This window comes from Anser brachyrhynchus (genome assembly GCF_964034855.1).
Source record: "Anser brachyrhynchus genome assembly, chromosome: 15".
NCBI lineage: Eukaryota > Metazoa > Chordata > Aves > Anseriformes > Anatidae > Anser > Anser brachyrhynchus.
The window spans coordinates 15,209,041-15,236,501 of record NC_137733.1 but is presented as its reverse complement, the minus strand read 5'-3'; the positions used below and the strand labels follow the sequence as shown (position 1 = coordinate 15,236,501).

Here is a 27,461-nt window from a genome sequence, read left to right as displayed (position 1 = left end):
TCCCCCTTCCCTCCCTCCCCGCCGCTCCCTGCCTGCCTGCCGCAGGCTCCGCCCTTCTTCCGCCCTCACGCCGACGCGGCTTCGCGCGCCGCCCCGCCCCCGCGCCGAGGGGTGGGAGGCAATTGGCCGCGAGGCGGCGGGGGGGAGGGAGGGAGAGGGGAGAGGCGGAGGGTGATTGGGCGGCGCGGGAGGGGGCCTCGCGGGCACGGAGGAGGGGAGGGATGGGGGGGGTGAGGGGGTTGGGGTGGCCGCGGAGGTGCCTGAGGGGAGCGCCCGCCCCCTGAGGGGGGGGGGAGGGAGGGGAAACTGAGGCAGGGCTGGGGCTGGGGGGGAGCAGGGGGGGTTAGGGGGAACTGGAGGGGCGAGGGGGATTCGGGGGGACTGGGGGGCTGAGGAGGGGTGGGGGGGAGTGGGGGGATTAGGGGGAATCGGGGGGATTGGGGGGGATTAGGGGGAATTGGGGGGGTCTGGGGAGGACCTGGGGGGATGAGGGGGGACTGGGGGGGCTGAAGGGTGGATCAGGGGGATTGGGGGGGACTGGGGGGCTGAGGAGGGTTGGGGGGGATCGGGGGATTAGGGGGAGCTGGGGGGGATTGTGAGGGGGATTAGGGGGAGATTGGGGGGATTGGGGGGGGCTGGGGAGGACCTGGTGGGGGATCGGGGGTCTGAGAGGGGCTGAGGGGGAGCAGGGGGAAGGGGCAACAGGAGGGGCTGAGGGGGTTTGGGGGGACTAGGGAGGGAATGGGGGGGCTGGAGGGGGATTGGGTGGGCTCAGGGGGGCTGGGGGGCATCAGGGGGGCCGAGGGTGGCTGGGGGGGGCTGAGAGGAGCTGGGGGGGGGGTCAGGGGGTTTGATAGGGGCCTGGGGGCCCGGGGGAAGGGGGATCAGGAGGGGCTGAGGGGGGCTGGGGGGATTAGGGAGGGCTCGGGGGGGCTGAAGGGGGATTAGGGGGGTTCAGGGGGGGCTGGAAGGAATAAGGGGGGGCTGAGGGGGGCCGAGGGGTCCGCATTCAGCACCCCCATCGTCAGCGAGCGCAGCACAGAGCACAGACACAGGCGGTCCGAGCGTGGCGGCCTTGTATGAAATCCTTGGGGGTCACAGCCCACGGAGGGGGACAACGGGGGGAGGTGGGGGGGGGGGGTCATCAGCCTCGGGGACCCCCCCCCCTCCACCCCAAACCCCCCAAGCCCCCCCGGGACCATCCGGCGGGGCGGCTCAGAGCAGCGTGATCTCGCTGGGCGGCAGCGTCAGCCTCTTCTCCCGCGCGCCCAGCAGCCTCTCCACGTGCGCGGCCACCACGCGGCACAGCTCCAGGCCCTGCGGGCGGGTGGGGGGGGGGGGACACGGCCGTGGGGCACGCGGGGACACCCCCATATCGGCCGTGTCGTCCCCCCCCCACACACACACACACGGGGGTGTCCCCGGGGTGCCCCTACCTGCTCCAGCTGCAGCTGGGTGACGCCCTGCGCCAGCAGCTCCCCCACCGTGATCTCCACGTAGGGGTAGCTGGAGCCGGCCGTCGGCCGCCGCGTCCGCGTCGCCTGGATCTCCTTCAGCGAGAATTTGGCCACCGGCTCCTGGGGGAAGGGAATTTTGGGGGGGGGGGGGGGGGGGGGACGGGGACACGACACAAGAGGGGAGGTAGCCCCGAGGTCCCCCACTTTGCTCCCCGCTGCCTGGGGCACCCGAGTCCCCGGGGAGCCAGCGGGTGCAGGAGGAGCAAGGGTTGGGGTGCCAAATGTTTAGAGGTCCCCATCGTGCTGGGAGAGGGATGGCAGCGCCGCAGCTCTGTGCCAGCCCGGATTAGGGCTGCAGGGGATGGGGACGCAGAGACACCCCCTGTCTGCAGCCCGCCCCCATATCCCACACCTACGTGGGTGTCCTTGCTGAGGAAGTTGAGGCCGTTCTGGTTGACGGCCAGGATGCAGGGCGAGGCGATGGCGTTGTTGCTGCAGCTCTGGATGTAGAAGAAGGACGAGCCGAACATGGGGTAGGCGCTCAGCAGCCCTGCGGGGCGGAGGACGGGGGCTCCGTGGAGGTCCCGAAAGGCCCGTGGAGGAGCCTCCGGCTGGCATCCCGTCCCCGTCCCCGTCCCGCTCACCCAGGAACTGCGCCCTGGCCTGGTGGGCGCTGAGCGCCTGGGCTTGCTGCGTGTGCTGGGTCACCATGTGGAGCCAGGACTGGGCCGTCAGCAGGTGGAAGAGCTGCGGGGGGACGTAGTCCTGCACCTCCCTCCTGCGGGCACACGGAGGACGGGGCCAGCTCTGGCCAGCGGCTCCCCGGGGTCCCCGCGGGACGTGAGCTCCCGGCCGTGCCCGCGCGCATCCGTCCGTACGCGGTGGGGAGGCGGTGGCCGTCCTTGGCGCGGTGCTGGAGGGTGGCCAGCTTGGCCACCTGCTGGAAGTGCTGCTCTCCCAGCCTCGAAGGCGGCAGGACAGCAAACAGCCCCTTGAGGTAGTCGGGGAGCACCTGGAACGGGGCGGGGGGGGGGGACATGACACGGTGTGACCACCTTGGGGATGGGAAATAGCCGGGGCAGGGAGCCCCGTGGCGCAGCCGGACCTGGTTGTAGTGCACGGTGACGTAGAGCTCATTGTCGAACTTGAGGGGCTGGCTCCAGACCACGCGGCGGCACCAGAAGGTGTAGCTGGCATCCAGGCGCTCCGTCTCGGTGGCCACGTCCAGGATGTATTCGCGGCGGGTCAGCGGCCGCACGTTCTGCCCTGCGCGGGCCCCGGCAGCCTCAGCGTGGCTGCGGTGTCCCCGTCGGGCACCCGCCCGGGGGGCACGGCCGGCAGCCCCTCACCTCTGTCGGCGACCACGAAGAGGATGTACTCGTCGAAAGCCTCCGGGCGCTGCAGCCCCATCTCGCAGCACAGCTCCTCTATCACGTCCTGAGCCACCTGGGGCAGGGGGACGCGCAGCTGGGACGGTGCCCGGGGGCTCACCCCGCGCAGTTCCCCGGGGAACCGACCTCCGGGGACCCCCTTTTTTCCCAGAGCACCAAGTCCCCCAGCCCACCGCGGCCTCGGGGTGCCCACGCTGGGTGCCACCGAGCCCCTCGTGCCCCCCGACTCACCGAGCACGTCTTGATCTTGAGGTGCCGCTCGATGCCGCCGGGCAGGAGGAAGAGCTGGCGCTTGGCGCTGCGCCCAGCCTGTACGGGGACACGGGGTGCTTTTCTCGCGGCGAGACCCCAAAGAGCACCCCAAACCACCAGGACATCCCATGGGGACCGTCCTGGGTCTTGCCCATCCAGCCGTAGCGAGCCGTGCTGACCCCCTAAAAGCTCAGGGCACCCCCAAAGCGCTCCCCTAAGGAACGTCCCCACAAAGGACCGTGCCCCATGGTGCCATCAGCTCGGCCCCGTGGCAGTGGCCATGGGGGGCTCCCGAGCACATCAAGGTCATCCCAAACTTTGGGGGGGGGGAGCTGAAGCCCTGCCTGTGGGCACCCAGCCTCACCACCATGGCTTTGAGCTCCATGCTGCTGGGGAACAGGCTGCGGCCGCCGAACTGCAGGGTTTTCCGCAGGTTTTGCTCGCAGGCTTTGGAGATCCCTGGGGGAAATGGGGACCGGCATGGCGGCGGCAGGCCCGGGCGCACGGGGCACACCGGCTCTGCGGCACCCCGCAGGCACCAGGACAAAGCCCGGCAGGATGGGGCTGAGCCGTGACATCGGCCCTTCCTGGCTCCCCTAAAGGTTCCCGGGGTGGGCGCAGCCCCTACCGTGGAAAGGGAGCTCCGGGCGCCCGCTGGCACCCTGCAGGAAAGCCAGGAGGAAGGGCCTGAGCACCTCGGAGCACTTGTAGTAGGCGGTGAGGATGTAGAGCAGCCTCCAGCCCTTCTGGCAGCTGTCCCTGCAGGGAAGAGCCGGGGCTGAGCCCCCCGGGGCAGAGCGAGGGGTGCCCTCGGCAGCTGTAACAGCACCCGCAGCCCTGGGGACCAGCCCGGCACGGCTGGGTGCGGGTGGCAGTGGTGGCACCCCCAGCCCCTGGGTGTCCCCCTGGCGCCAGGGTGGCTCGGCATGGCCAGGGACACAGCGGTCCCCATCGCCAGCCCGGCTCTGCTGTCCTAGCCCAGCACGGCTACGGGGACTCACGGCTTGGAGCTGGTGTTGTCGGTGACCTGCTTGACAATCTGGCAGTACACCTCGTCCCGCAGGACCTCGTGCTCTGCGCACAGCTAGGGGAGAGGCACAGCTCGCTCCGCGGCCGGGGACGGCCCCGCTGCCACCACCCCCGGCACGGGGTTTACCTTGAGGATGGTGCAGACGATGTCCAGCTCCGTTTGCCCCCTCGGAGGGTGGTCGCCCATGAACTTCATCACAGCTGGGGGCAACAAAGGCACACGGTGACACAGCTCGCCCCGTCCCTTCCCTGGGGACGTGCTCCCCTCTGTGTGACAAAGGCCCCAGCCTCCCAAATTGCTGCGGGGGGGGCGATGAGGCTGGAGGAACCACAACAGCTTGGGCCACCCCATCTGCTCGTCCAGACCCTTCTCCAAGGATGGGGGGGTCCCATGGGGACAGGGGGTCGGGGCGGGTGGCCGTGCCTACCCTGGAAAGTCTCGGTGGCCAGCTTGCTGATGCTGCCGTCCGTGAACTCGATGAGCGATTCCTGGATGGGGACCTGGCGGGGAGAGGAGCAGCCGGAGGGGTGGGATGGGCATCGGGGTGGCACTCGGGGAGCTCCTGAGCATGTCAGGACCTCGGGAGGACCCACGGGTGACGGCGTGGCAAGGGACACCCCAGGCACGGGATGGCACGCTGCACCCTGGCGCTTCCCCGCACCTTGGTGAACCTCAGCATCTCCATCCCGTCGGGCCCTTCCTTTTTACCCTTCATCCCACAGGACTCCCTAGGAGAAAGAGGGATGAGGGGAGCGGCTGGGCACGGGTGTCCCCAACACGGGGGTCCCCACCACGGGGTGCCCCCACCCCGGCACTCACGTGGTCCCGCACCGTGCCGCGCGGAAATACCGCCTGGCAAAGGCCAGCATGGGGCAGGTCCCCACGATGTCCCCAAGCTGGTCACCTCCATCACCCTCCGGACCCCGGGGGAAGGCAGGAGACACCTGCAGAGAGGGGCTGTGGGTGCAGGGCACGGCCAGCACCGCGCGGGGTGACGGCCCCGGGGCAGCACCCACCTCGGTTCTGCGGTCCAGCTCCCGGGCCACGGCGGTGGAAGCCACGGCCACGGCCACGGCCCCCGAGGCTGCCACCCTGCCCTGCTTGTCCCGGGGCTCCTCTTTCCTCTCCGCCGGCAAGTGGACAAAGTCAGGGGCCGCGACGGGCTGGACGTACTCGGCCGGGAAGAGCCCCGACCTGCCGTGGATGGCCCCGAACTTCCACCCTGCGCCGGGCAGAGGGGTGGGGATGGCCCCGGGGGTCACCCCCGCACAGCCCCTGCCCCGCGCGGCACCCATGAGCCCTCCCCAGGTGTGTGTGGGGGGTCTGGATGTGGTTTTTGGCTGGAAACGGCCACGGTTTGGTGGTGATCAAGGGAAAGGACACAGTAGAGGGGACACGGACCCCATCGGATGCAGGGATGTGGCCCTGCTTTGGGTTGGTGCCAGAAAGAGCCCGAACCAGCCAGCTGTGGGGCAGCAGAAGGGGGATCCAGCCCCGGGACGGGGCATGGCCCAGGGCAGCAGCACACACGCTGGGGACACGCGTGGGGACACCCCAGCACCCCAGAGCCACCCACCAAAATCCTGGGTGCCCGTCTTCAGCTCCTCCAGGTACATCACCTTCTTGCGGACCACGCAGCCGTAGTAGTGGTCTGGGGAGGAGGGGACAGGGACAAGGACAGGGGCGTCACGGGGACCTGCCACCCTCGTGTCCCCAAACGAGGCCGTTTTGACACCGGGCAGAGCAGCGCGGTGGTGCCGGGGGAGACCCCGGCGATGTCAGGATGGGACCCCCTGGGCTTGCGAAGGGCAGTGGGTGATGGTGAAGCCGTGCAAGAGGGGGTGGCTCTCCCGAGGGACCCCCACGGCAGGGCGCAGGGCTATGGGTGCGGGGATTTGGGGGCCGCTCACCTGGCTCGGGGCGCTCCAGCGGCTGCAGGTGGATGATGTCCCCCTTGTGGAAGCTGAGCTGGGCGCCGTCCTCCGGGCTGTAGTTCCTGACGGCCACCACGTACTGGGAGTCCTGGGGACACGGAGGGGCTGGCACAGCCCTCGCATGCGTGCACGCCCGTGGGGGTGCATGGACACCCATGGAAATTCGTGCACACCCGAGGAAATTCATGCAGACCCATGGAAATTCATGCAGACCCAAGGAAATCCATGCACACCCGAGGAAATTCATGCACACCCATGCACAAGGGCTTCAAGCACCCCCAGCCTCAGAGCCACCCCAGGGTGCCAACCCCACCAAGCCGTGCTGCCGGCTGTCCCCTGCTGCCCACCCCAGCCCTGGGAGGTGCCCCCCACCTTCCTGAGCTCCGTGATGAACTGGTCCACCATGGCCTTGACCTGCGGGGCCTTGGGGGAGAAGAGGATGAGCTTCTCACTGCTCAGGTTGAACTCCAGCATGTTCCTGGACGGGGTGGTCACGAAGAGCACGTCGGCGTAGCTGGGGCAGGGCGAGGGCAGGGTGAAGCACCCGCGGCACCCACCCCACCCCGGGAGCCGTGCGGGGCCGTGCTGCCTGCTCGCCCCTACCTGTACGCCCGCAGCACCCGCAGCTGCTCCCCGGGCACGTTGGTGCCCTTCACCAGCCGCAGCAGCTTGATGCCGGCGTGGGACACGGCCAGGATCTGCACCCCTGTGCCCACGCTGCCCTGTGGGGCGGGATGGGATGGGATGGGTTGGGTTGGGTTGGGTTGGGATGGGATGGGTTGGGTTGGGTTGGGTTGGGTTGGGATAGGATGGGATGGGTTGGGATGGCCACGTCAGACAGGGCACGGGGATGCCACCGCTCTGCCCTGTGGCTCAGTCCTCACCGTGGCGGGGAAGAGACGTGAGAAATACACCTCGCAGCCGTCCCGTGCGGCAGCCACGATCTCCTTCTTGACGCTCTCGGTGGCCACCGGGCTGAAGGAGTCCAGCTTGTTTTGGGCTGCGGAGAGGAATACGGCAAAGTGAGCATCCCCCCGCTCCCAGGAGGATCCGGACGCGGGTTTTGTGGTGGGAGCGGGGCTGCTCGACCCCTTTTCCAGCCCAGCGGGACGGCGATGGGGAGCTGAGCATCCCCAGGAGATGGGGACGGGTACCGGAGCGGCCAGGTGGGAGCCCCCCCACTGTGATCCCCCCCCCGGGAGCAGCAGGCTCGGGGCGCGGCGTTACCGAAGAGGGACTTCATGCGGAGCCGCTCCTCGGGGCTGATGCGGATGCAGGTGTCGGAGAGCGTGTCGGTGAAGATCTGGGCGAGGGGTGAGGAGCACGGGGAGTAATGTGACCCCCCATCCCCCCCAGGGCTCTCCCCTGCCCTCGGATGGGCCACAGGAGGCTCAGTGGGGCTGTAGATGGGGGTGCGGGGCTGGCTCAGCGCCTCACCTGCCGGAAGATGAGGTCCAGCAGCAGCGGGTTGTTGCAGCTGTCCTTGGGGTAGAAAACCTGCCGGGAGGGACAGCAGCACAGAAAACCCCCTCTATCCACGCACCCCTCTGACACCAGCCTTGTCCCGGCACAGAAGGGACACGGAGCAGATGCTGCTGCCCGTGCCACGTCCCCCTGCCCTGTCCCCGTGCCCCACGGAGCGGACTGTCCCCCCCCCCAGCCCTCCCTCCAGCCCCGGCCCCGCACCTCCTTGCGGATGTACATTTTCCACGGCACGTTGCGGTAGGTGTAGAAGTCCTCGCTGCAGCTGCGGTGGAGCTGGGTCTGGACCTGCTGCGCCTCGGACGGGAGCTCCCGTGACACAGAGACTGCAAAGGGTGGGAAAGCCCTGCGTGTCCCCGGGGGGGCACCGGCAGCCCCTCTCCACCAGGGGAAACTGAGGCACGGGGGGGGCAGAGAGGGTTTAGCCGGGCACGGCAGCTATCCCGTGAGGATGCTGCAGAGCTGGACCCATACCCAGCCCCGTCAGCCGTCACCCGCTGCTATCGGGGAGGAGGAGATGCCCCCTCTGCCCCGACCCCCCCCAGTGATACCTGGGGGCCGGGTGGCTGCCGGTCTCCCCGTCGGTGCTCGCGGCTGGTACCCGCCACCCGTGACCGGTTTCACCGCAGCCACCGCCTCCGTGGGCCCCTGCGGGGCGGCGAGCGGGCTGTGGTCAGGGCTGGCGGCAGCCCCAGCCCGGCACGGGGGACCCGGGGGTGGCCCCGTCCCTACCACGGCCGCGGGCACCTGGGCTGCCGAGAGCTGCTCCTTCAGGATCTGCATGGCTTCCTCGTGGGGGTCCTGCTTCTTCCCAAAGAGCTTGCTGCGGAGACAGCACCCCAGAGTAACCCAAACCCCAGCATCACCCAAACCCCAGCGTCACCCAAACCCCAGCGTCACCCAAACCCCGGGATCACCCAAGCCCCAACATCACCCAAGCCCCAACATCGCCCAAATCCCAACGTCGCCCAAACCCCAACCCTGGGGCAATGGGGCCGGGGGATGTGGCTGGCAGCCCCGTGGCTCGCTGCGGGGCCGGGGGTACCTGGCGGGCTGGGTGCCGCGCGGGGCGGGCTGGCACTGCCGGATGATGTTTCGGATGTTGTGCGTGGGCCGCGGGAAGTGCTCCGAGTTGAGCCGGGAGTGCCGCACCGGCTCGCCGTCCCACTGCCGGCCTGTGGGCGCTGTGGGGACAAGCTCTGTCTCGGGCACCCTGTCCCCTCGGTGGCACAAGCCAAGGACCCCAGCCCGGGCACCCCTTACCGGCTTTCTGCAGGTAGGGCCTGGGCTGGGGGCCACGGGTGGGCGACACCTCCACTGCTCTGCCCTGCAAGGACAGTCACGCCGTGAGGACCTGGCTCCTGTCCCTATTGTCCCCCAGTGTCCCCAGCAGTCCCAGCCCCTCCCAGTCCTGCCCCACTGACCGGGGGTCCTGGTGGGTTGGGGTCCGCCCAGCGCTGCAGGGACGGGGCTGGCTCCACAGCTGTGAAGGCAAAGGGGAGAGCTGGGCCAGCCTGGCACTGAGGGCTGCGGGGTCCCAAGGTGTCCCCGAGCCGAGGGGCTGGGGATCGGGTGGGGAAACTGAGGCACGGAGCCAGGGACAGACCCCGGAGCTCACCCCTTGGCTGCCGCGGCTCCGCAGGCACAGCGGGTCTGGTCTGCTTGGCATCACCCCTGCCGTCCCCTCCTCCTGTGCCACCTCCTCCCTTCATCCTCTGCACGAGGACAGCCGGCTTCTCCAGCTCCTGGGGATCAGCATCGGGGGGGAAACTGAGGCAGAGCCCCCTGGGCAGAGCCTGTTCCATGCCCCACGCCCCCAGCCCTGCTGTGCCTCAGGCAGGGGGGCGCAGCGCTCACCCCGTTGCCGTAGGACAGCACCGGGTCGAAGAGGCTGTCCAGGTACCGGTCCAAACCCTTCTGGGTGCGCGGCTCCCCAAAGTCGGAGTCTGGCAGGCAGGGTGCAGGATGAGACCGGGGCTCCACAGGCAGCTCGGGGCTGGGGGAGCAGCACGGTGCTGGGGGTGCCGTACCATGCGGCGGGTACCCCTCTGCCTCCGCCAGCGAGGGCAGCGTGGGCGCTCTGACGGCCGGAGGAGGAGGCACTTCGTCCAAATCCACGCCACCGTGCCCCTGCGCCCTGCGGGGAGGGGGCGTTTGCTTAACTTGAGACCCCCCCCGGCCCCAACCCACGACCCTGCGGCACTGATCCAGCCCTGCTGCCGGTGCCCCGTGCCGGGTACCTACGCCTGGCTGGCACGGCCGCGGCTCCCCGCGCCCTCCCAGGCGATGAGGAAGCACGACTTCTGCTTGGGGAAGCCCTGCAGCAGCTCCAGGTCGGAGACGAGGTCCAGGACGTAGTCATGGCCGGCCAGCTCGGCCCACTGGGTGCCCACCTTCATGGCCACGGACCAGCCGCGCCAGCCCTCCGCCAGCCCCCTGCTGACAGCAGACTGCTGGTGGTGCTGCCCCGGCTCCGCGGGGGCACCGTGCCCACGAGCTGGGCACCCTACGGCTTGGGGTTACCCGAAATGGCTCGGGGTGATGCTGGGTGCTGCGTTCACCCCGCTGGGTGCTGAGCCACCGGGTACCTGTGCTTCAGGACATCCCCGGCCAGGTCCTCGCCGGTGCTCCAGGAGTGCACGGGGCAGGAGAACGTGTCGCCTAGGGAGGGACAGGCGGTGAGCGCGTCCCCAGCTCCCCTCCTGCCGGAGACCCCAGTGGGGTTGGCCACGCCGGGACCCCCTCCGAGCCCCGTCCCCGTGCGGCCCCGCACCGTTGAAGCAGAAGAGCTGCAGCGCCATGCTGGCTTGCCGCCGGTTCGCCGTCCACTCCAGCAGCGAGGGCGGGTAGGCGCGGGCGGCCGCGGCGCCCAGCTGGGACCGCGCCATGGCGTGCATCAGCTTGCGCTGGCACACCGGCTTGTAGCCGGCGAAGGCGTAGTCGGAGACAAACCTACGGGGAAGGGGGGACGCTGAGGGGCTGCCCGGTGGTGGCCCCAGGCACCTGTGACAGTTTGGCCCTAAGGGACCATGGGGGGACCTCAAGGCACCCCCAGATGCGAGCAGCATCCTTGGGCACACGCACCAGGAAGGTCCTGAGGGCACCGGTAGGACGCTGGAGGGACACAGCAGTGCCACCGGGCACACGTGGCAGGCTGTCCAAATGGGACCCTGCGGATCTGGGGGCTGCCCCCCCCCCCCCACCTCCCAGACCCAGACCCCCTAGCACGCCAATCCCCGGGGTCCCAGCGAGCCCCCGTCCCCGGCTCACTTGAGCAGGTACTTGTCGAAGGCGGCCGAGGGGGGAAAGGCGCTGAGGCAGGCGGCCAGCAGCAGCCAGCCCCGCTCCTCGTTGTTGACGTTGGTGTTGCGCCAGACCTGGTTGGCGGCTTGTGCCAGCAGCTCGTCCCGCAGCCCCGGCGCTGCCAGCCCCTTCTGCACGATGTAGTTGCCAAAGAGGGTCTCCTGCGAGCCGCCCAGCCCCGGGTCGCCCATGAAGCGCAGGATCTGCGGCGGGGACGGCAGGGGCAGAGCGGGGTGGCCGTCTGGCTTCTTTCTCCCACCCCGTCTCCTCCTCGCGGTGCCGCAGCCCGCGCTATCCCACCTACCAGCTTGAAGAGGCCGAGCGCCTCGTGGCACAGCTCCTCGTCCAGCCGGGTGAGCGGAGCTGCCAGCGGGGCTGTCAGCATCCCAAAAGCCGGCTCCTGCAGCGACACCCGCACCCGTGGCTACCCGGCCTCCGGGGACCCTGCCACTGCCACCCGGGACACGATGGGAGGCACAGACCCATGGTGCTGAGCGTCGTGGATGGAAGCTATGGGGCTGGGGGGCAGGATGGGGCTGGCACCGCCGTGAGGCTGAGAGGGGGATCCGGCCCCGGAACTGCTGTTGGGGATCCCGGAGACTTGGAAACACACAGCCAAAATAGGGGGAGAGGAGGAAGAGGAGGAGGAAGGGCGCAAAGCAGCCAGGGCCAGGGATGGGGGCCCGGGAGCAAGGCGACCTGGTCTCCTGGCCCCGCGGAGCAGCAGTGCCCGAGGCGGTTCCAGATCTGCCCCGCGTCGGGCGTCCAGGAGGGCTCGGCGGGTCTCTGCGATAACCTCAGCGGGGTCCCCCCGGCCCCTGGAGACGACAGGAACCCACAGGGAGGGCAGGCGGGCAGGAGGCTGCCTCCAGCCCCGCGCAGCACCGCAGCCACCCCGCAGCCGGCCCCTCTCATGCCCCATGGCACCACTGAGCCGCATGCGGGGACCCCAAACCAAACCACTCCACCGCGTCCAGGGCGCCGAGGAACCCCACGAGCCCCTCGCCCACCAGGGCAGGCGCCCGCCGCCGGGCTGCCGGTGCCACCCTTACCTGGAAGTGGCCCCGCACGTACTTGGCCATGGGGTAGTCGTTGATGTCGAGCGGGAGGGTGAGCTGGGAGTCGGGCTGCAGCGCCGGGGGCGGCACCAGGACCACGCAGCCGGCGTTCACCTCCCGGGCGGCTACGGCACAGCCGGCAGCTCCGGCACCCGCACCCCACGGATGGGGACGAGGGTGGCCCAACTGGGAGCCGTGCCGGCCCCACTCACCCGCCGCGGCCTCCAGCAGCCCCATCAGCTCTGCGGGGATCTCCAGGTGCGTCACGTCCACCACCTCCCTCCTCGTCAGCTCCTGCCGTGAGCACAGGGATGGCACGCACTCACCGCGCTGCTCCTCACCCCAGATGCCACAGCGATGGGTGAACGCATGGCATGGACGAGGGCACGACAGCATTGCACACATGTTGCACACACATTGCACACACACGCTCCTGCCAGCGCTGCGTGCACCCTCGCCCCATTACCTGCTTCATCCTCTCCTTCTCCTCCTCCGCCCGCCGGCGGGCGTCCTCCTTCCTCTGCAAGCGGGGACACCGCGCTGAGCGGGAGACCCAGCGGCACGGGACCCCCTTGGGGTGCCATCACCCACCAGGCACTGCCCTGCAGGTCTGGGGGGGCTCAGGATCCCGTGGCGACCCCCCCGTGCCGTGCCGTCGCCCACCTCACCTTGAGGTACCGCCGGCGGTTCACGTAGATGTGCACCAGCGACCTGAACTTGATGAGCGTGTGCCTCATGCGCCGGTACCGCTGCCTGCGGGAGGGCACCGCTGTCGCCCCGTGCCACCTGCTGGGTCCCCCCCCACCCACCCCGGTGTCCCCCAGGCCCCCACCTGGCCAGGTAGCCGCGCGCCCGGCTCTGCAGCAGGACGATCTTGCGGCGCAGCGAGCGGAAGCGCCGCTTGATGAAGAAGGTGCGGGCGTAGCGCTGCAGCGTGAGCGCGGCCAGGTGGTGCGCACGGGCTCGCTTGCTCTCCAGCGCCTGGTACAGCTGCTCCTTCAGGAAGAGCTGGGGGGGGAGCAATGCCGTGAGGCCCCCGATTCGGCTGCCTTCCCTCGGGGCACCACGGGGACGGGAGCGCCCCGACACCCTGGCGGCCTTTTGGGGGTGGGTACCTTGGTGACGCCGACGTAGTACATGCTGGGGCTGACGGGGCAGAGGTTCCTCAGCATCTCCACGCAGTTGGCCCCGTTGGGAACCACGTTGGACCACATGTCGACCAGGCAGCGGTACCTGGGCGAGCCCGTGACACTGTCACCACAAGGGACACCTCCCTCTGCCACAGCCAAGCTGGGGATGCTGCCACAGACCCTCCCCAAATTGACAAGCTCCGAGCCACCGCCCCGAGCACACCCCCGGCACCTGTCGATGAAGACGAGGAAGGGGATGCGGATGGGGAAGCCCTCCTTGCGGATGCGGATGGTCTCCAGGATGCCAGAGTACCGCAGCTGGCTGCTGACCACGTCGGCCTCGAAGAGCCCCGGCTCCTGGGGAACGAGGGGGTGAAGCCACACGAGCAAACCCAAACCGGCGAGGGGAAGGGGGACGTGGGGACCCCGGTGCCACCACGCGCCCACTGCGCTGCCAGGGCCAGCTCTCACTTTCTTGTTGTTGGGTTTGAGGCAGCGCACGAAGAAGGGGTTGCACCTGCATTGGAGGGACGACATGAGCCACAGGGCACGGGGGACAAAGCCAGCCCTGCCACCAGGGCACGTCCTGCCTGCCCCGACCTCTCCATCTTCTCCACCAGGTCGAGCAGCGACTGCTGGAAGCGGGCGGCCACGGTGGGAGCCTTGTAGCGCCGCGTCCTGGTGCTGCTCCTCCTGACCAGGCTCCTCTGCCGGGCCAGCACCTGGGCATGGCCGAAGAAGAGGTTGGCCACCACCTTGGAGGGACGGGAAGGGTTACGGAGGAGGAAGGTGGCCGTGGTGGCACAGCACCCCCCGAGTCCCCTTCTTGGAAAGGCCACTGGGTTTTTGAGACAGAGGAATCCCAAGAGGGGGAATGCGTTGATGGAGGGGGGGCAAAGCCTGGGGAACCCCATGGGAAAAGGGCATGGGGCCGAGCCAGTAGCATGCTCTGCTACGGGTCCCCTGGTTTCCTGAGCCACGGGGACGAATGCTTGGGGACATAAAAGCAGCACGGACCAATGTCCCCCTGCCCCGTCACCGCACAGCCCCGAGGCTGGGCAGGGCCCTACCTTGGTCCTGCTGCTGAGGAACAGGTCCAGCACGTCCTGGCGGACCTGGTCGTAGTTCTTATCCAAAAACTTGTGCACCTGGCACAAAGCAAGACCTCGCGGTGAGGAGCACGGCAGGGGGACGAGGAGCTCAAGGCCAGGACCCTGAAGGTAGGGGGCTGATCCCGGCCCCCAGCCAGCCCTTCAGAGCTGTCCCTCGCCCCCCACTGCAGGATCAGCCCCATGACCCTCCCGTATTTAACCCACCCCCCAGAGGCCCGGGCTGGGCGCCCCGCACCTGGTAGGTCACCTTCCCCGCATAGTGCTTGATGGTGAACTCGGGCAGCGGCATCTTCGGCTTGGTGTACAGCGGGTTGGTGCCGTGGTGGTAGTGACACTTCTGCAGGAAAGTGTGGTCCGTGGCCTGGGGACGGCACGGGGTGAGGCTCCGCGGCACCCCTGGGATGCACCCAAAGCGATGACCACCCCCCCCACCCAAAAAGGGGAGAAATTCACCCCTAAGCGGGCTGCAAGCTGGGAAGATCGCTTCCAGCCAGATTTAGGAACCAGCCAGCCCCAGCTCTCTGCTCTGTCGTTGCAGCTCATGGGCACCTGCTGCTCCGTGCCTCAGTTTCCCCACTGGCAGAGAGGGGTGCGCTCACCCGGGCACGGTGACACCCCGTCCTCGCTGCCTCGGCTCCGGGCAGCGCCTCACCTGGGGGAAGCAGCTCTGGTCGTCCAGGATGCGGAGGATGCCGTAGGGTTTTTGGGAGATGAGGTCGATGCAGGGCTGGTTGTCGCTGAAGGGGATTTCCTTCCACTCGATCTGCTCCCGCAGGTACTCCTCCTGCGATGCCGGCCGCACGCTGAGCCCCGTGCTACGGGGCGGGTGCTCGGACACCCCAAAGTCCCCAGCTCCGCGGTGACACCAAAAGGTGGCCGGGGAAGGGCAGACCCCAACTCCCCTCCCCTTCCCACCTGCTCCTCCTGGAAGACGATCTTGTTGAAGAAGAACTGCAGGTACTCGTTGGCGTAGTTGATGCACAGCTGCTCGAAGCTGTTGAAGTTGAGATCCTACAAAAAAAAAAAAAAAAGGGGGGGTCATGGCTCATGGGACCACGCAGGAGCCGTGGTGAACTGGGGGGAGAGGGAGGACGCGACGGGGCCAACCCCCACCTCGAAGCCGTAGATGTCCAGGATGGCGATGGAGAGGGCGTCCCGCCGCGGGTACACCAGCTTGTTGATGCGGTCGGTGAGCCAGCCGAAGAGCAGGGCGTACAGGGTCTTGGCGATGGCATCCCTGCACCGGGTGGGCGAGCAGAGTGCTGGCACAGGGCACCCCGGCCACCCGCTGCCCCCTCGCAGCACCCTGCAGGGGTGCCGGGGCCGCAGGTTGGGTGCCCAGCACCAAACCCACACCACGGGGATGTGGGCAGCCCCTTTTCCAGCCCCTGTCCCCTGTGCTATCCCCGTCCCCCCGCAGCCCAGACCCCCTTCACCTCACCTGGCATCCACAGCGCTTTCGACAGTCAGCGGGGTAAAAATCTTCTCCCGCAGCGTTTCCTGGTTGGTGGCACACGAAGCCATCGGTGTGGCAGAGCTTTCAGCCACCACAGCCGTGGTTCTGGACCCACTGGGGTCCGGCACCGCTCGGACAGGAGGGGTCCCACGCCTGCCCCCCCGTGCACTCACCGTCACCTTGAAGGTGATGGCTTTCTGCAGCCCCTCGGGGGAGATCTGCAGCAGCTCCGCCACCGTCCGGATCTCCGTGGCGCTCACCACCGTGGCGATCTCCTGGCAGTCCGTCTGCGGGACGGGGGGTGACACCACGGTCCCCTCCTCTGCACCCCAAACCGGGCCGAAAGAGGGCGGATCGGGGCTGGGGCTGGTACCTCGTATTTTTCGAAGTAGACGTTGCCCAGGTGGAGGACGGAGGAGAGGATGCGGAAGATGCTGTTCTGCTCGTCCACGCTGAAGCCCAGCACCTCCATGGTGCTGAGCAGCCGTCGGAAATCCTCCGCGTCGTCCTTGCCGGGGATCTCGCAGTTCCCACCCTGCCACGGGCCCCCCCGATGCCATCAGCATCCCACCCCCAAACCTGGGGGGGCCGGGACGCAGGGGGACACCCCGAAACCCTCAGAAAGGGGCCGGGGGTGGGCAAGGTGGGGGGCGCACAACCTGGTTCAGGTAGTAGTAGGTCTCGGCGCCCTGCAGGCAGTAGCGCTGCCGCTGCTGGGCGGGCAGCCCCGCCAGCATCTCGTAGAAGATGTGGTAGTTGCGCTCGCTCTTGGCCTGCGGAGCAGAGAGCCGAGCTGTGATGGGGGTGACACGGGCAGAGCTGGGGGGGGGCACAGGCAGAGCCCCCCCCGCCGCCCACCTGGAAGACCACGCGGGACTTCTCCAGCAGGTACTGCGAGGTGATGGCACCGCAGATCAAACCACTGCAGGGGCGAGAGTGGGAACCCAGCTGGAAACTGGGGGCTGCGGGATGGCTCCGCGCCTACCCCAGCTCCCCCCAGCGCACGTGGGGGTCACCCCGGTCCCCAGGTACACCCCCCCCCCCCAGCAGGGATGGGTGGGCAGGGAGAGGGATCTGAGCTGGGATCCCGGGTGAGGGATGGAGCTGCTGCACCCCTGAGGGACATCAGGCATCCTCCATGAGGGGCTGCGGGGACCCACAAACCCGCCCTGGGCACGGCACCCCTGTATCCCCCCCGGTGCTGTGGGCAGGGGGCAGCAAGTGCTGCGTGACTTCAGGCAGCATCATCTGTGCCCCTTCCACTCTTCGGCCCCTAAAACATCCCCACGTGCGTCCCACCCAGCCGTGACGGGTAGCGGGCAGGGGCACCCCAGGAGCAGGGCTGGGACGGGGCCCCCTGGGAGAGGAGGATGCGGGGCGGGGGCTGGGCGTTACTTACTCCTCCAGAAAGATTTCCACAAACTTCCCAAACCTGCTGGAATTGTCGTTCCTCACAGTTTTGGCGTTGCCGAAGGATTCCAGCAAGGGGGTCGCCTCCAGGATCTGCCCGTGGCCAAGAGGGAGAGCCCGGGGTGAGCCCACGGCCTGGACACCCCAAGGCGCCACGGCCACAGGCTGTCCCCCCAGCAGGGACCCACTGTGCCGAACCCTCCTGCTGTGCCTCCAGCTTTGCACACCCAAATTCAAGGCGTGCGACGCCACCAGGCTGCATAGGGACGGGGGACACTGCAACGATCCCAGGCACGTGCATGCACACCGCTCCCGGTCCCCATCCCCGCTGTCCCCATGCAGCTGGGGCGAGGTGGCAGCGGTGCCACCACGACGCTCAGCCCCCCCTTGAGCCAGCCCAGCCCACGTCCCCCCCGGTACCTCTATCTGCCGTGGTCCGGGTGGCAGCGTGGGGACAAGGAGAGAGCGGTGGAGATGGTGGAGAGGAGAGCAGCGAGGGGTCGGGGGACAGGGACGGGGACGTGCCCAGGTGGGCAGCACCCACCTGCTGTGCAGTGCTGCGCTTCTGGCTGACGGCTGCCAGGTAGCGCAGGATCAGCTTGGTGGCCTCGGTCTTCCCCGAGCCACTCTCCCCGCTGAAAAGCAGAGCGGAGGCACCCGCTGTGCGCCCACCCCGCGCACCCTCACCGTGCCCGGAGGCACCCCATCGGCCCCGGGGCTGGGCCGGGCTCGCGCCAGCACCCTGCGCAATCAGGGTGGTGCTAATTAGGGGCTGCGTGGGGCCGGCCCCTCTCACCTGATGACGATACACTGGTTGTGTTTGGCATCCATCACTTTAGAGTAGGCGACGTTCGCAATCGCAAAGAGGTGCCTACAGGAGGGGGGGGGAAGCACATTTGGGGCGCGTGGCACCGCATCACGGGGACCTCCAGTGGTCCCCATGGCCTGGGAGCTCCTGTAGGACCTGGGGTGGGTGACGGCTGGCACCCCGATACTCACGGGGGGTTCTCGCCCAGCGCCCTGCCCTCGTACTGCAGCACCTGCTCCGTCCCGTAGATGTTGTACAGCCGGTAGGGGTTCACCGACACCAGGATGCTGCCGATGTACGTCTGCGGGACAACGAGGTCTGGGGCTGCACCACTGGGAGGGCAAACACCCCTTGAGCCCCCGCAGCCTCGGGGGACGCCTGCGGCCCTGTCCTTACGTAGACGAGCTGGCGCTCGAACCGCGTCCGGATGTTGCTCAGCACCGCGGCTTCCTGCAGGTCCCTGGTGCGGGCAGAGGCTGCGTTACGGGGCGCAGGGGGGGCACAGGACATGCTGCTTGCCCCCAAACATGCCCCTGCCACCCACAGCCCCTGGGGCCGGGGCACTCACTCCAGCTGGGTCAGGTCCTCCAGCCCGTCCTCCTCCTGCGGCTCCTGGTAGCGCACGATGGGCAGGCTGCACAGCGACTGCATCTGCACGGAGCAACCGCGCGGGGCCATCAGGGCACTGCTGCCCCCTCCACCACGTCCCACCTGGGTCATTTTGACCGACCCAAGACCACCATCTGTGATCTCAAACTGGGGAGCCCAACAGCAGCGGGCACAGGGACCCCATGCAAGCACCCCATGGTGCCAAAGCGGGTCCCAATGACAAGAGCATCACGCATCGATGGAGAAGAACGGTGCTGGAAATTGGGACAAGCGGCCAGGAAGGCATCACTTGGGACTGTCCCAGGAACCGTTCCTGGGGAGCCCCGGTCCTGCTCCCCGCGGGCAGGTGGGAACAGGAGGCAGCTGTGCTGCCCTCACCGCAGCACCCACACCGTTCACCCAAAGTCCCCACGGGGGCTGCAAGCAGAGGGACAGGCGATGGAAACCTGCGAGCGGGCCGGCACCTCTGGGGGAAACGGAGGGAGGTGGCTGAGCCGTGGGGGCCAGGGGATGCTCCCCATGGCTATGCCCGGTGCCGTGGCCGTGCCATGGAGGATTGGCAGAGCCCGGCCGGCAGCGGGCAGGAAAGAGGACACCCGCCGGGGTCACCATGCCGCCTGCTAACGAAACCTCTCCCGCCCCAGCCCGCGGATCGGGTCTCAGCATTTACATACGTGGGCTGCAGCCAGCAGGAGTCAGGTGTCCCCTGCACAGGGGGGGCCGTGCAGTCACTGTCCCCCATCCAGCAGGACCCCCTAACACCCACACCAGCTCACCCCCCCAGCTCTGCCTGCTCCGTGCTCCCCAAAACCCTCACACCACGCTTTCCCTTCCCGGCGGGCGAGCGGGTGGCCCGTGGCTGGGGCCGGACGCGATGCCCGCTCGCCCACCAGCTCCATCCCATGGGGATCTCCGCTCCAGACCACCCCGCGCTCGCCCCGGCACCCCACCGCCGGCGTTACCTTGCTGCGCCAGGGCTGCTTGGTGCCCAGGTACCCGTCTGCCCAGGGGTTCCTGTCCCTCCAGCCGCCCGCCGGCGAGCGCTGGCTCAGGTACCGGGCGATGTCGGCTCCCCGCTGGCTCGCCCGCTGCCGGCCGCGCTCGGCGGGGCGCCGGGGGTAGCCCTGCTCGGCCGTCCAGGCGTCGGGCATCTCCCGCACCCGCACGACGTGCTGCTTGGACCAGTGCTGCTTGTACATGCGGGACGCCCTCCGGAAGGAGCCCAGCCTCTGGATCTGCGGCGTCACCACGGCGTAGCGCCCCGCGCCGTCCTCCCCAGCCAAAGCCTCGCTCTCCGGAGGCTCGGGGGCACGCGTGCTGCGGCGGAGGGCGGACGGAGAGCCCGGGGCACGGCCGCGGGGCGAGGGGCTGCGGCGGGTGCTGGGGGTGGAGGGGGGGAGCGGGCACCGCGCGGTAGGGCTTGGAGATCTGGGGGTGCCCCCATCCCGCCGGGATGCGCGCCTCGGCGGGGAGGGCGAGCGGGACAGGGGACGGCGAGCAGGAGGTGGGGATGGGGGGACTTGGGTGGGGGCCATGCTCCCCACCAGCAGCGATGCCAGGGACTGCCCCATGTGCCGGATCCGTCCCAGGGACAGGCTGCGGCCCCCCGTTTCAGTAGGAGATGGCCTTGCTGGCTGTGACTGCGGGGCCATGCCGGCCAGGGGCTGCCCGATGCGCTGGAGGAAAGATTTGGGGGGCCCAGGCGCAGGGCTGGGTGGCGGGGGGGTGCCCTGCCAGGGGGGCAGCTCCATGCTGGGTCCCTCGTCCCAGGAGGGGCTGGGGGGGCCGAGTCGGCGGCTGCCAGGGCGTGAGGATGGTGGGAGGAAGGGGGTCCTCATCAGCGGCTTCACGGCCTTGGTGGGGGGCTCAGGCTGCCGGGTCCAGGCTTGGGGGAGCCGTCCGGGGGCTGTCACCCCGGGGGGGCTGCTCCGCCGTGATGGCCGTGGGGACAGGGACCTCCCTGACCCCTCCATGGGCACCCCCAAACGTCGTGACCCCGGGGCCGACATCGCAGTGTTTGGGGGTGCCCGTGGCGCGGCAGGGGGCTCGGGGCTGAGCCGGCGGAAGCTGGCACCGAGGGATGGGGAGCGCCGCGCGCCCTCGCCCCGCACGCTGCCAGGGTGCTGCCGGGCTGGTGGTGGGGAGCCCCCAGGGTTTGCAAAGGGGTTACGGAGCGAGGGCGGCCACAAAACCCCTGGTTCCCGGGGAGGGGGCTGTCCCCATGGCCCCCCTGGTGGGGAGGGGTCCCTGGAGGGAGCATCTCGGGGCGGGGGGTCCCGGCCGCCCCCTGCCCGCACTGACCCAGAGCTCTCCATCTCCGCCAGCCTGCGGCTGAAGCGCCTGTAGGAAGGCTGGGGGGCCCCACGGTCTCGGGGGGCTCCTGCACCCCGAGGTGGGCGGCCAGGGGGCTGGAGGAGGGGCTGGGGCTGCAAGAGGGAGCGCTGCAGGAACTGCCCCAGCGGGCTCCCGCACGCCCGCGCCACGGAGACCCGGCCCCCCCGGCGTCCCGCGGGGCCAACGGCAGCCGGCGGCGGCTCGTACTCGTCGTAGTCATCCTCGTCGCGGTGCGGGGACGGCGGGAGGGAGATGTCCAGGCGGTCCCTGCCGAAAATCTTGACCTGAGGCCGGGGGAAGAGCCTGAATTTCCTGTTGAGGGAGAGCTTGGAGGACAGCGTGTCCCGCATGCCTTTGAGGGAGGAGGTGCTGAGGATGGAGAAAGGATAATCCCTCTCCTCCTCCTCCCACTCCTCCGGCTCCTCGGCCTCGGCGATCTCGTCCAGGGGCAGGGCATAGGGGTTGCAGGAGGACTGGGCATGCGGTGCCCACCCGCCCTCGCTGTACTGGATGCGGTGTTCGGGGTACTCATTCCCCATGTACCCCCCAGCGCCTGCATCCCCGAAGTCCTCGTATGGGTCCCTCGCGTAGCCGAAGGGCCCCGCTGCCTCCTCGCCGTACTCCAGGTCGCTGCCATAAGGGTCGTGGAGGCGGAGCGGGGTCCTGTCGCCGTACGGCTCGTAGTCCTCGTCCTCTGCGTAGCCATAGGGGTGCTCCAATGGCTCGTCCTCATCCCAGCCCCCCCCATAGAAACCGTACTCCTCCTCCGCCTCGTAGCCAGGGTACTCGACGTAACGGCTGGGCGCCACGTCCTCAAAGCCGTACCCCGCCGGGTAGGCTGGGGTTGGTGACTGGATGTAGCCTTCCTCCTCCTCTTCCTCCTCAGCATAACCGTGCTGGAGGCCATAGGGCCCATCCTCCTCCTCCTCAGCATAGCCACGCCGGCGGCCGTAGGCTCCATCTTCCTCCTCCTTGGCGTAGCTCAGCCGGCGGCTGTAGGCCCCATCCTGCACCTCCTTGGTGTACCCGTGCCGGTGCCCGTAGGCCCCATCCTGCTCCTCCCGTGCCCACCCATAGCGCGGCACCGGCGTCTCTGCAGGCGTACGCTGCGATCGCCGCCGTGACGGGCGCCGCGCCATGCTGCCGAGCCGTTCCTGGCCGTGCCGTGCTGCGCCGGGAGCCGCCGGCCCGCTGCCGGCCGGGAGCCGCCTCATGTTGGCTCGGTGCCTGAGGATCTCGTCTTCCGCGGGGAACGGCAGCTTCTTGGCACCGATGCGGGACAGCCAGGCTGTGTCGGCCGCCCGGCCGCCCCCCGCCAGCCGCCCGCGCCGCGAGAGCAGCTTCCTGGCCAGCCAGCCCGTGGCGGCAGCCGCCTTGCTCAGCACCTGCGCCCGGGGCTTGAATTTCCTTTCCGGGCGCCGGCGGAAGAGGGACGCGCCGTCCTCGGCCGCCTGCCCTGCCCGGCGCAGCAGCAGGAAGGATGGTTTTGCCGGCGGGGAGGTGGCGGCGGTGGCAGCGGTGGTGGCGGCAGCGGTGGCGGCGTCCGCCTCCTTCCTCTTCTTGCCCACGTGCTTGAAGCGCACCATGAGGTTGGAGGTGGACTTGAGCACGGCCTTGTTCTTCTTCTTCTTCTTCCTCTTGGTGCTGTGCTTCTGCAGCCCCCAGAAGAAGCGGGATGTGTTCTTGAACTGCCCCTTCTTGGGCCGCCGCAGCCCCAGCTTCTTGAAGCCCATGAAGAGCTTGGAGGTGCTGCGGAGGCCTCGCTTCGCCCGGGCCTTCGGTGCCTCCGCCGCCACCTCCTCCTCTTCGGCCGGGCCAGCCGCCGCGGTGGATGCTTTCGTCTGGCCCTTGGCCTCTGCGCCCTTGGCCCCTTTCTTCTTCTTGGTGTTGTCAGCCGCCAGCCCCATCACCAGCTTGGAGGTGCCCTTGAGGTTCTTGGCCGGTGCGACATCGCTCTCGCCTTCCTCCTCCTCCGGCTCCAGCTGCACCTTCTTCCCCCGGCCCGGCTTCTTGGCCACCACCGCCTTGAGCACCCCCTTCTTCTCCTTCCCTTTCGCCTTCTTGGGCTCCTCCGCAGCGACCTCCTCCTCTTCCTTCTCCTCCTCCACCACCTCGGGCTCCTCGCTCTCCTCCGCCTTCAGCAGCTCCGTGTCCGACGTCTCCTCCGCCTCCTCGAGCGCCTCCTTCTTGCCCTTCTTGCCATCCTTCCCTTTCCCTTTGCCCCCCTTGCCCTTGCCATCCGCCTCCTTTTTGGCCTCCCCCTTCTTGCCGACCATCCCGGCGGTGGCGGGCGCTCATGCTCCAGCTCTCGCACCCGCTCCGGCCCCAGTGATGCCCCACGCCGCCGGCACGAGGCGGCCCCCGCCCCGGGGAGGGGTATTTACCTGCTCCCGGTCTCGGCAGGGCACGTGCCCGTGTGTGGCTCCCGTGGCCGCCCGCGGGGGCTCCCGGCTGGGCATGGCGCGGGGACGGCGGCGCGGGGACAGCGGGAGCTGCCGCCTGCCTCCCGCGGCGCCCCGCGAGTCCGGCCGCGAGGTGCTCGCCGTGGGGCTGCCGGCTGTAACCCAAGCTCCGGGGCTCGTGGCGCCATGAATAATGCAGGGGACGCGCCGCTCCTGCCCGCAGACTTTTCCGAAGAAGCGAGAGGGAAGGTGAGAAACGCCCCCGCGGGGAGCGCTGGGTCCCGTGCGGGGAGCATCCTGCTGGGACCCTCAGGACCATCCCCGCAGCCCCCCCGGATCATGGTGGGATGCTGCAGGGTCTGAACTCCCCGCACGGCCAGCTCCGTGCCCTGGGAAGGATGCCCCAAGCCCCCGCTGCTGACCCCAGCCCAGAACTCCTCATCCGTCCCCGAGCACCTGTGTAAGCACAAACACCACCACCTGTACCCATATCAGCACAAAGCAGCGCCGCCGCCCCAAAACCAGACCCTGCCACCTCCCCGTGGGACCCTGACCAACGGGGAGCCACGGAGCAGGACCCCAGCCTCAAAACGAGCTCTGGGAAGCAGGGGGAAGAAGGAGCCCCTGGGACACAGGGGCTGCATGCAGCACGGGGGCACCCTGCAGAGCGTGCACCTTGCGTCCCGCACACGCGTGCCCCGCAGCGGTGCGCCCACACGCGCACGTGCCCGAGCCGCGGGGTGACCGCATCAAATGTTAATGCCAGCCCTGGATTCCTGCCGCTGCGGATTCATCAAAGTTTAAGCAGCAGCGGTGTGAATTCGATGGCTGGTGCTGTGCAGGCCGGGGTGGCACCGCTCCAGCCCCTCGCATGGGGTGTTTGGGGACACCCAGGGGACGAGGGGCAGCAGCAGCACGAACCCAATGACCAGCAGCACCCACTGCATGGTTTCACCCAGGAACTGCCCTGCCCTGCCCCATCCCTCCTCCCGGCACAGGCGCACAGAACAAAGCCTGGGGGTGGCACAGCCGGTGCCAGCCCCCCCGTGCCACCACCACAGCCCCGACCCCATCCCTCCGAGCTGCTGGATTCACCCAGGGAGCTGCAAGCAAAGCGCACCAGGGCTGTGGGGAGGCTGCTGCAGGTCCTGACTCCACCCTACCGTGCAGCCCCGTCCTCCTTCCCAGCGCCCTGCATCGTCCTTACCTCCGTCCCTGCCACCCTCCAGGAGCCTGGGTGCAGGCAGGGCAGGGCAGCGAGGGGCCGGCGGTGCTCCCCGTGCTAAATCAGCTGGTGTGCGCCCAAACCCCCCGGCTCATGGCCCCATGGCATCACCTCGACCACGGCACTGAGACCAGGGTGGCAGAACTCAGTGCTGGGCCAGGCAGGTTTCCTGGGGTAAAACATCCCCAAGGTAAAGGAAACTGGGGGGGGGGGGAAGCAGTAGGAGGGAGGGGACAGACGCTCATGGAGAAGGATGGGGTATTTTGGGGAGGAAGCTGTGCTTTGGGGGGCAGCAGGAACACAGTGACTGTGGGGAAGGCGAGGCCAGGGGGATTAAGGGACGGGAGCAGACAGCAGGGACAACCAGAGGTGTCAAACCGCCTCGTGCCATGAGCTGGAGGAGCTGCAGCCGCGGCACTGGAGATCACAGCGCGCACAAACGTCCCTCCCAAGCGCCTTGGCCAAGCCCTCGCAGCCTCTGCGAGCCCAGCTGGGGCACCCGTGGCCACTCACCTGGGTAGCCTAGGTGGCCCGCATGCTGCCAAGGCCGGCTGGGTGCTGCCCGGAGCCCCGGCGCTGCCGGTGTCACCCTCTTGGCCTCTCTCCTCCGGGGACCGTCACCCCGCCGGCACCCGCAGGACCATATTTGCTGCACGGCAGCTGCCGGCTGCCGCCACCCCATGCATATTTGATGAGCGCTATTATTCTCATCTCCGCTCATGAGCGGAGGGATGGGAGCAAAGCTTCCTTCTGCGGGGCTGGGGAGGAGCAGGGCTGGAGGGGCAGCCGGCCCTGCTCCCTGTCCCTGTGCCCGGTAGCGCCACGGCTTGGGGCACCTCCCACCTGCCTGAGCTCAGCAGGCCAAAAAAAAATAAAAAAACACTCAGAAAAGCTTCATTTTTCCCCTCCAGCACTGGATTCCTGCACCGCACAAAACTGGGGACCATTTCAAGCGCTGCTGCAGTCGAGCCCGTGGCTCTTCCAAACCCAGGGGCACCGAGAGCACCCCGCTGTGGGTGCTGCACCCCGAGCTGGGAACCCCTCCGCTCCCTCCTCCTCCTCGTGCCTCGGCTCTGTCTCCTCCCCGCTAACGCATCCCCGCCGTAATGCGGTGGGCATTTATTACGCTGATTCCTCAGAAAGCGAGGGCTTAACTGCAAAATTACAATCGATAGCCCCGATCCCCGGGGGGCGGGTTCATCATTTAGCAACCGGAGGAATTCGAAACAATTTGGCCGGCCGTAAATCCTCCTCTCCGCAGCCTCCCGAGGCGGCCCCGCACAACGCGCGGTGTCTGGCTGGGGGTGACCCCTGTCAGCGCGCGAAACAATTAAGCTGTCACCGCGGGTCGCGGCTCTTATATAGGGCCCCGAGCAGCCCCGAGATGTCAGCGCGACGGGGCGAGGGAAGCTGGCGGAGGCAGGCCCGCCGCAGTGACCGTCTCTCATTGAATTAAATGAATGCGTTTGGAGTCAGTCTCTTTTTATTACCTTGCAAACGATTCCCGACTAAATTAAATTATAAAAGGAGCGTTCAGCCAATCAAAGCTGCTTGATTGCCTGGAACAGGCATTTTAAACGGAGCACGCCTCGGGCCCTCGCCGCTTCCAGGACTGGATGGAGGGTGGCTGAGGGACTGTGGCAAAGCTGATTCACCCCACCCCGCACCTGGGGGGCACTCGGCAGCACCGCAGGGACGGCGCAGGATGGGTGCAGCCCCCCAGGAGCAGGGCACGGTGCTAGTGGAAGCAGGGCTGGCCGAAAGGGCAGAGAAAGGGCAGGGGCTGCACTGCAGAATGGTGACCTGCCATCCAGCCAGGCTCTGCTTCTTGCCGTCATCCAGCCGAGCCTTCTCTCGTACTGCTCTTTGGGGGCGCTGCTTCTGCACCCCCACCGTGCTGGACAGAAAAGAGCACCTGCCTTTCTCCAAAAACACTCAGCCAGGGGCCTCTGAGCTGCATTGCCCTTTGCCAGCTCTCTCACGGAGCCATCGAGAGGTCTGAGCAATCCTGTAAGCCTCAGGAGGCCGGGGCACAACACGAATGCTGCGGTGATTTCCCACCTGCCCCGAGTACCTTTGCTTTCTCGGGATTCTGAGGGATCTTCAGGCAAAACCTGCTGCCGCACTGAACTGCGATGTTTGCAGCTTTTAATGTTAGTGCAGAACAATTAGGGAAGCGGTCTGGAAGAATGAACGCTGCAATTAAACGCATGTATTTTCAAATACAGCTATAAACTCGCTTGCAGAAAAGCTACCCTTACTTTCAAAAAAAAAAAAAAAAGGAAGTTAGCTGCTTCTGATGTAACTATTTTTACTGCATCCGCATCCCAAATTCAATCACCCATCGGTTCGTTTTGAGCAGGGTAAAACGCCCAATTTCCTAAATTGGCATTTTAGCCTGGTAAAGCTAATTAGACAGAGGTCTTAATGATGGCATGCTGGACTAGTCGATTTGAAACCCGAACACACCAAGAGGCAGGCACCAGCTAACCAAGGACGTGCTTTTGAGGATAATCGTGCGCATTTCAGATCGACACAAGCGTCGGCCATCTCCCCAGTTCCACAGGCTACCCGGCCTAAGGACGAGGCACAGCCAGCAATTCTGGCTGCCCACTCGTGTGCCGGGGCTTGGCAGGACCCTTGGTTTGGAGTTAGAAGTCAGAAACTCGGGGGCAAAATGAAACCAAAAGAACCATGTGCGGGAAAAGCTCTGCCTGCGCAACCTTCACAGGAAATGTAAAGGGCGAGTTAATGTGCTGGAACGGCATCCCACCCAACTCACACAGAGAAGTGCCTGCGTTCTGCAGCCAGCTCAGGCATAATGCGGCTAATTTGGAGCTCATTCTCTGCTAGCTGCCACCGCGGTCGGGATTTGCTCTGCACTCCAGCTGTGAACAAAGCCAGAAACAGGGAAGGGAACTTACAGAGTTCAAAGTCACCTTCTTAGCTTGGGTATTGTGAATAATATTCTATTTAGTTCCCGTGACACCTCACAGAGGTCCTCCCCAACCTCAGAGCCCTCTCGCAGCTGCTTCACAATCTATTCCACCTTACCACCTCCTGCAACA

At 67.9% G+C, this 27,461-nt stretch overlaps 1 protein-coding gene across 1 annotated transcript; it reads right to left on the bottom strand.

Moving 5' to 3' along the window:
• Positions 1-994: 994 nt before the first annotated feature.
• MYO15A (myosin XVA) lies at positions 995-27,414 on the bottom strand. Its single transcript, XM_080556037.1, is given in 61 exon segments — positions 995-1,317; positions 1,437-1,577; positions 1,874-2,007; positions 2,102-2,235; positions 2,336-2,469; positions 2,563-2,723; positions 2,807-2,903; positions 3,080-3,157; positions 3,465-3,559; positions 3,729-3,859; positions 4,102-4,184; positions 4,257-4,330; positions 4,558-4,630; positions 4,792-4,858; positions 4,950-5,352; positions 5,707-5,781; positions 6,041-6,152; positions 6,437-6,578; positions 6,668-6,786; positions 6,949-7,064; positions 7,292-7,367; positions 7,502-7,561; positions 7,751-7,872; positions 8,098-8,194; positions 8,279-8,369; positions 8,592-8,730; positions 8,810-8,873; positions 8,971-9,291; positions 9,404-9,492; positions 9,577-9,683; positions 9,791-9,982; positions 10,135-10,207; positions 10,320-10,498; positions 10,817-11,052; positions 11,154-11,249; positions 11,902-12,032; positions 12,120-12,201; positions 12,374-12,427; positions 12,576-12,660; positions 12,740-12,915; positions 13,023-13,140; positions 13,270-13,394; positions 13,509-13,554; positions 13,638-13,792; positions 14,108-14,185; positions 14,385-14,510; positions 14,802-14,933; positions 15,065-15,160; positions 15,263-15,386; positions 15,591-15,649; positions 15,779-15,892; positions 15,979-16,140; positions 16,265-16,378; positions 16,464-16,527; positions 17,005-17,402; positions 17,404-17,650; positions 17,812-17,886; positions 18,015-18,124; positions 18,220-18,283; positions 18,392-18,474; positions 19,395-27,414. Coding segments are annotated over 61 exon segments (11,079 nt in total). The 5' UTR covers positions 23,043-27,414; the 3' UTR covers positions 995-1,215.
• Between the last annotated feature and the right edge of the window lie 47 nt (positions 27,415-27,461).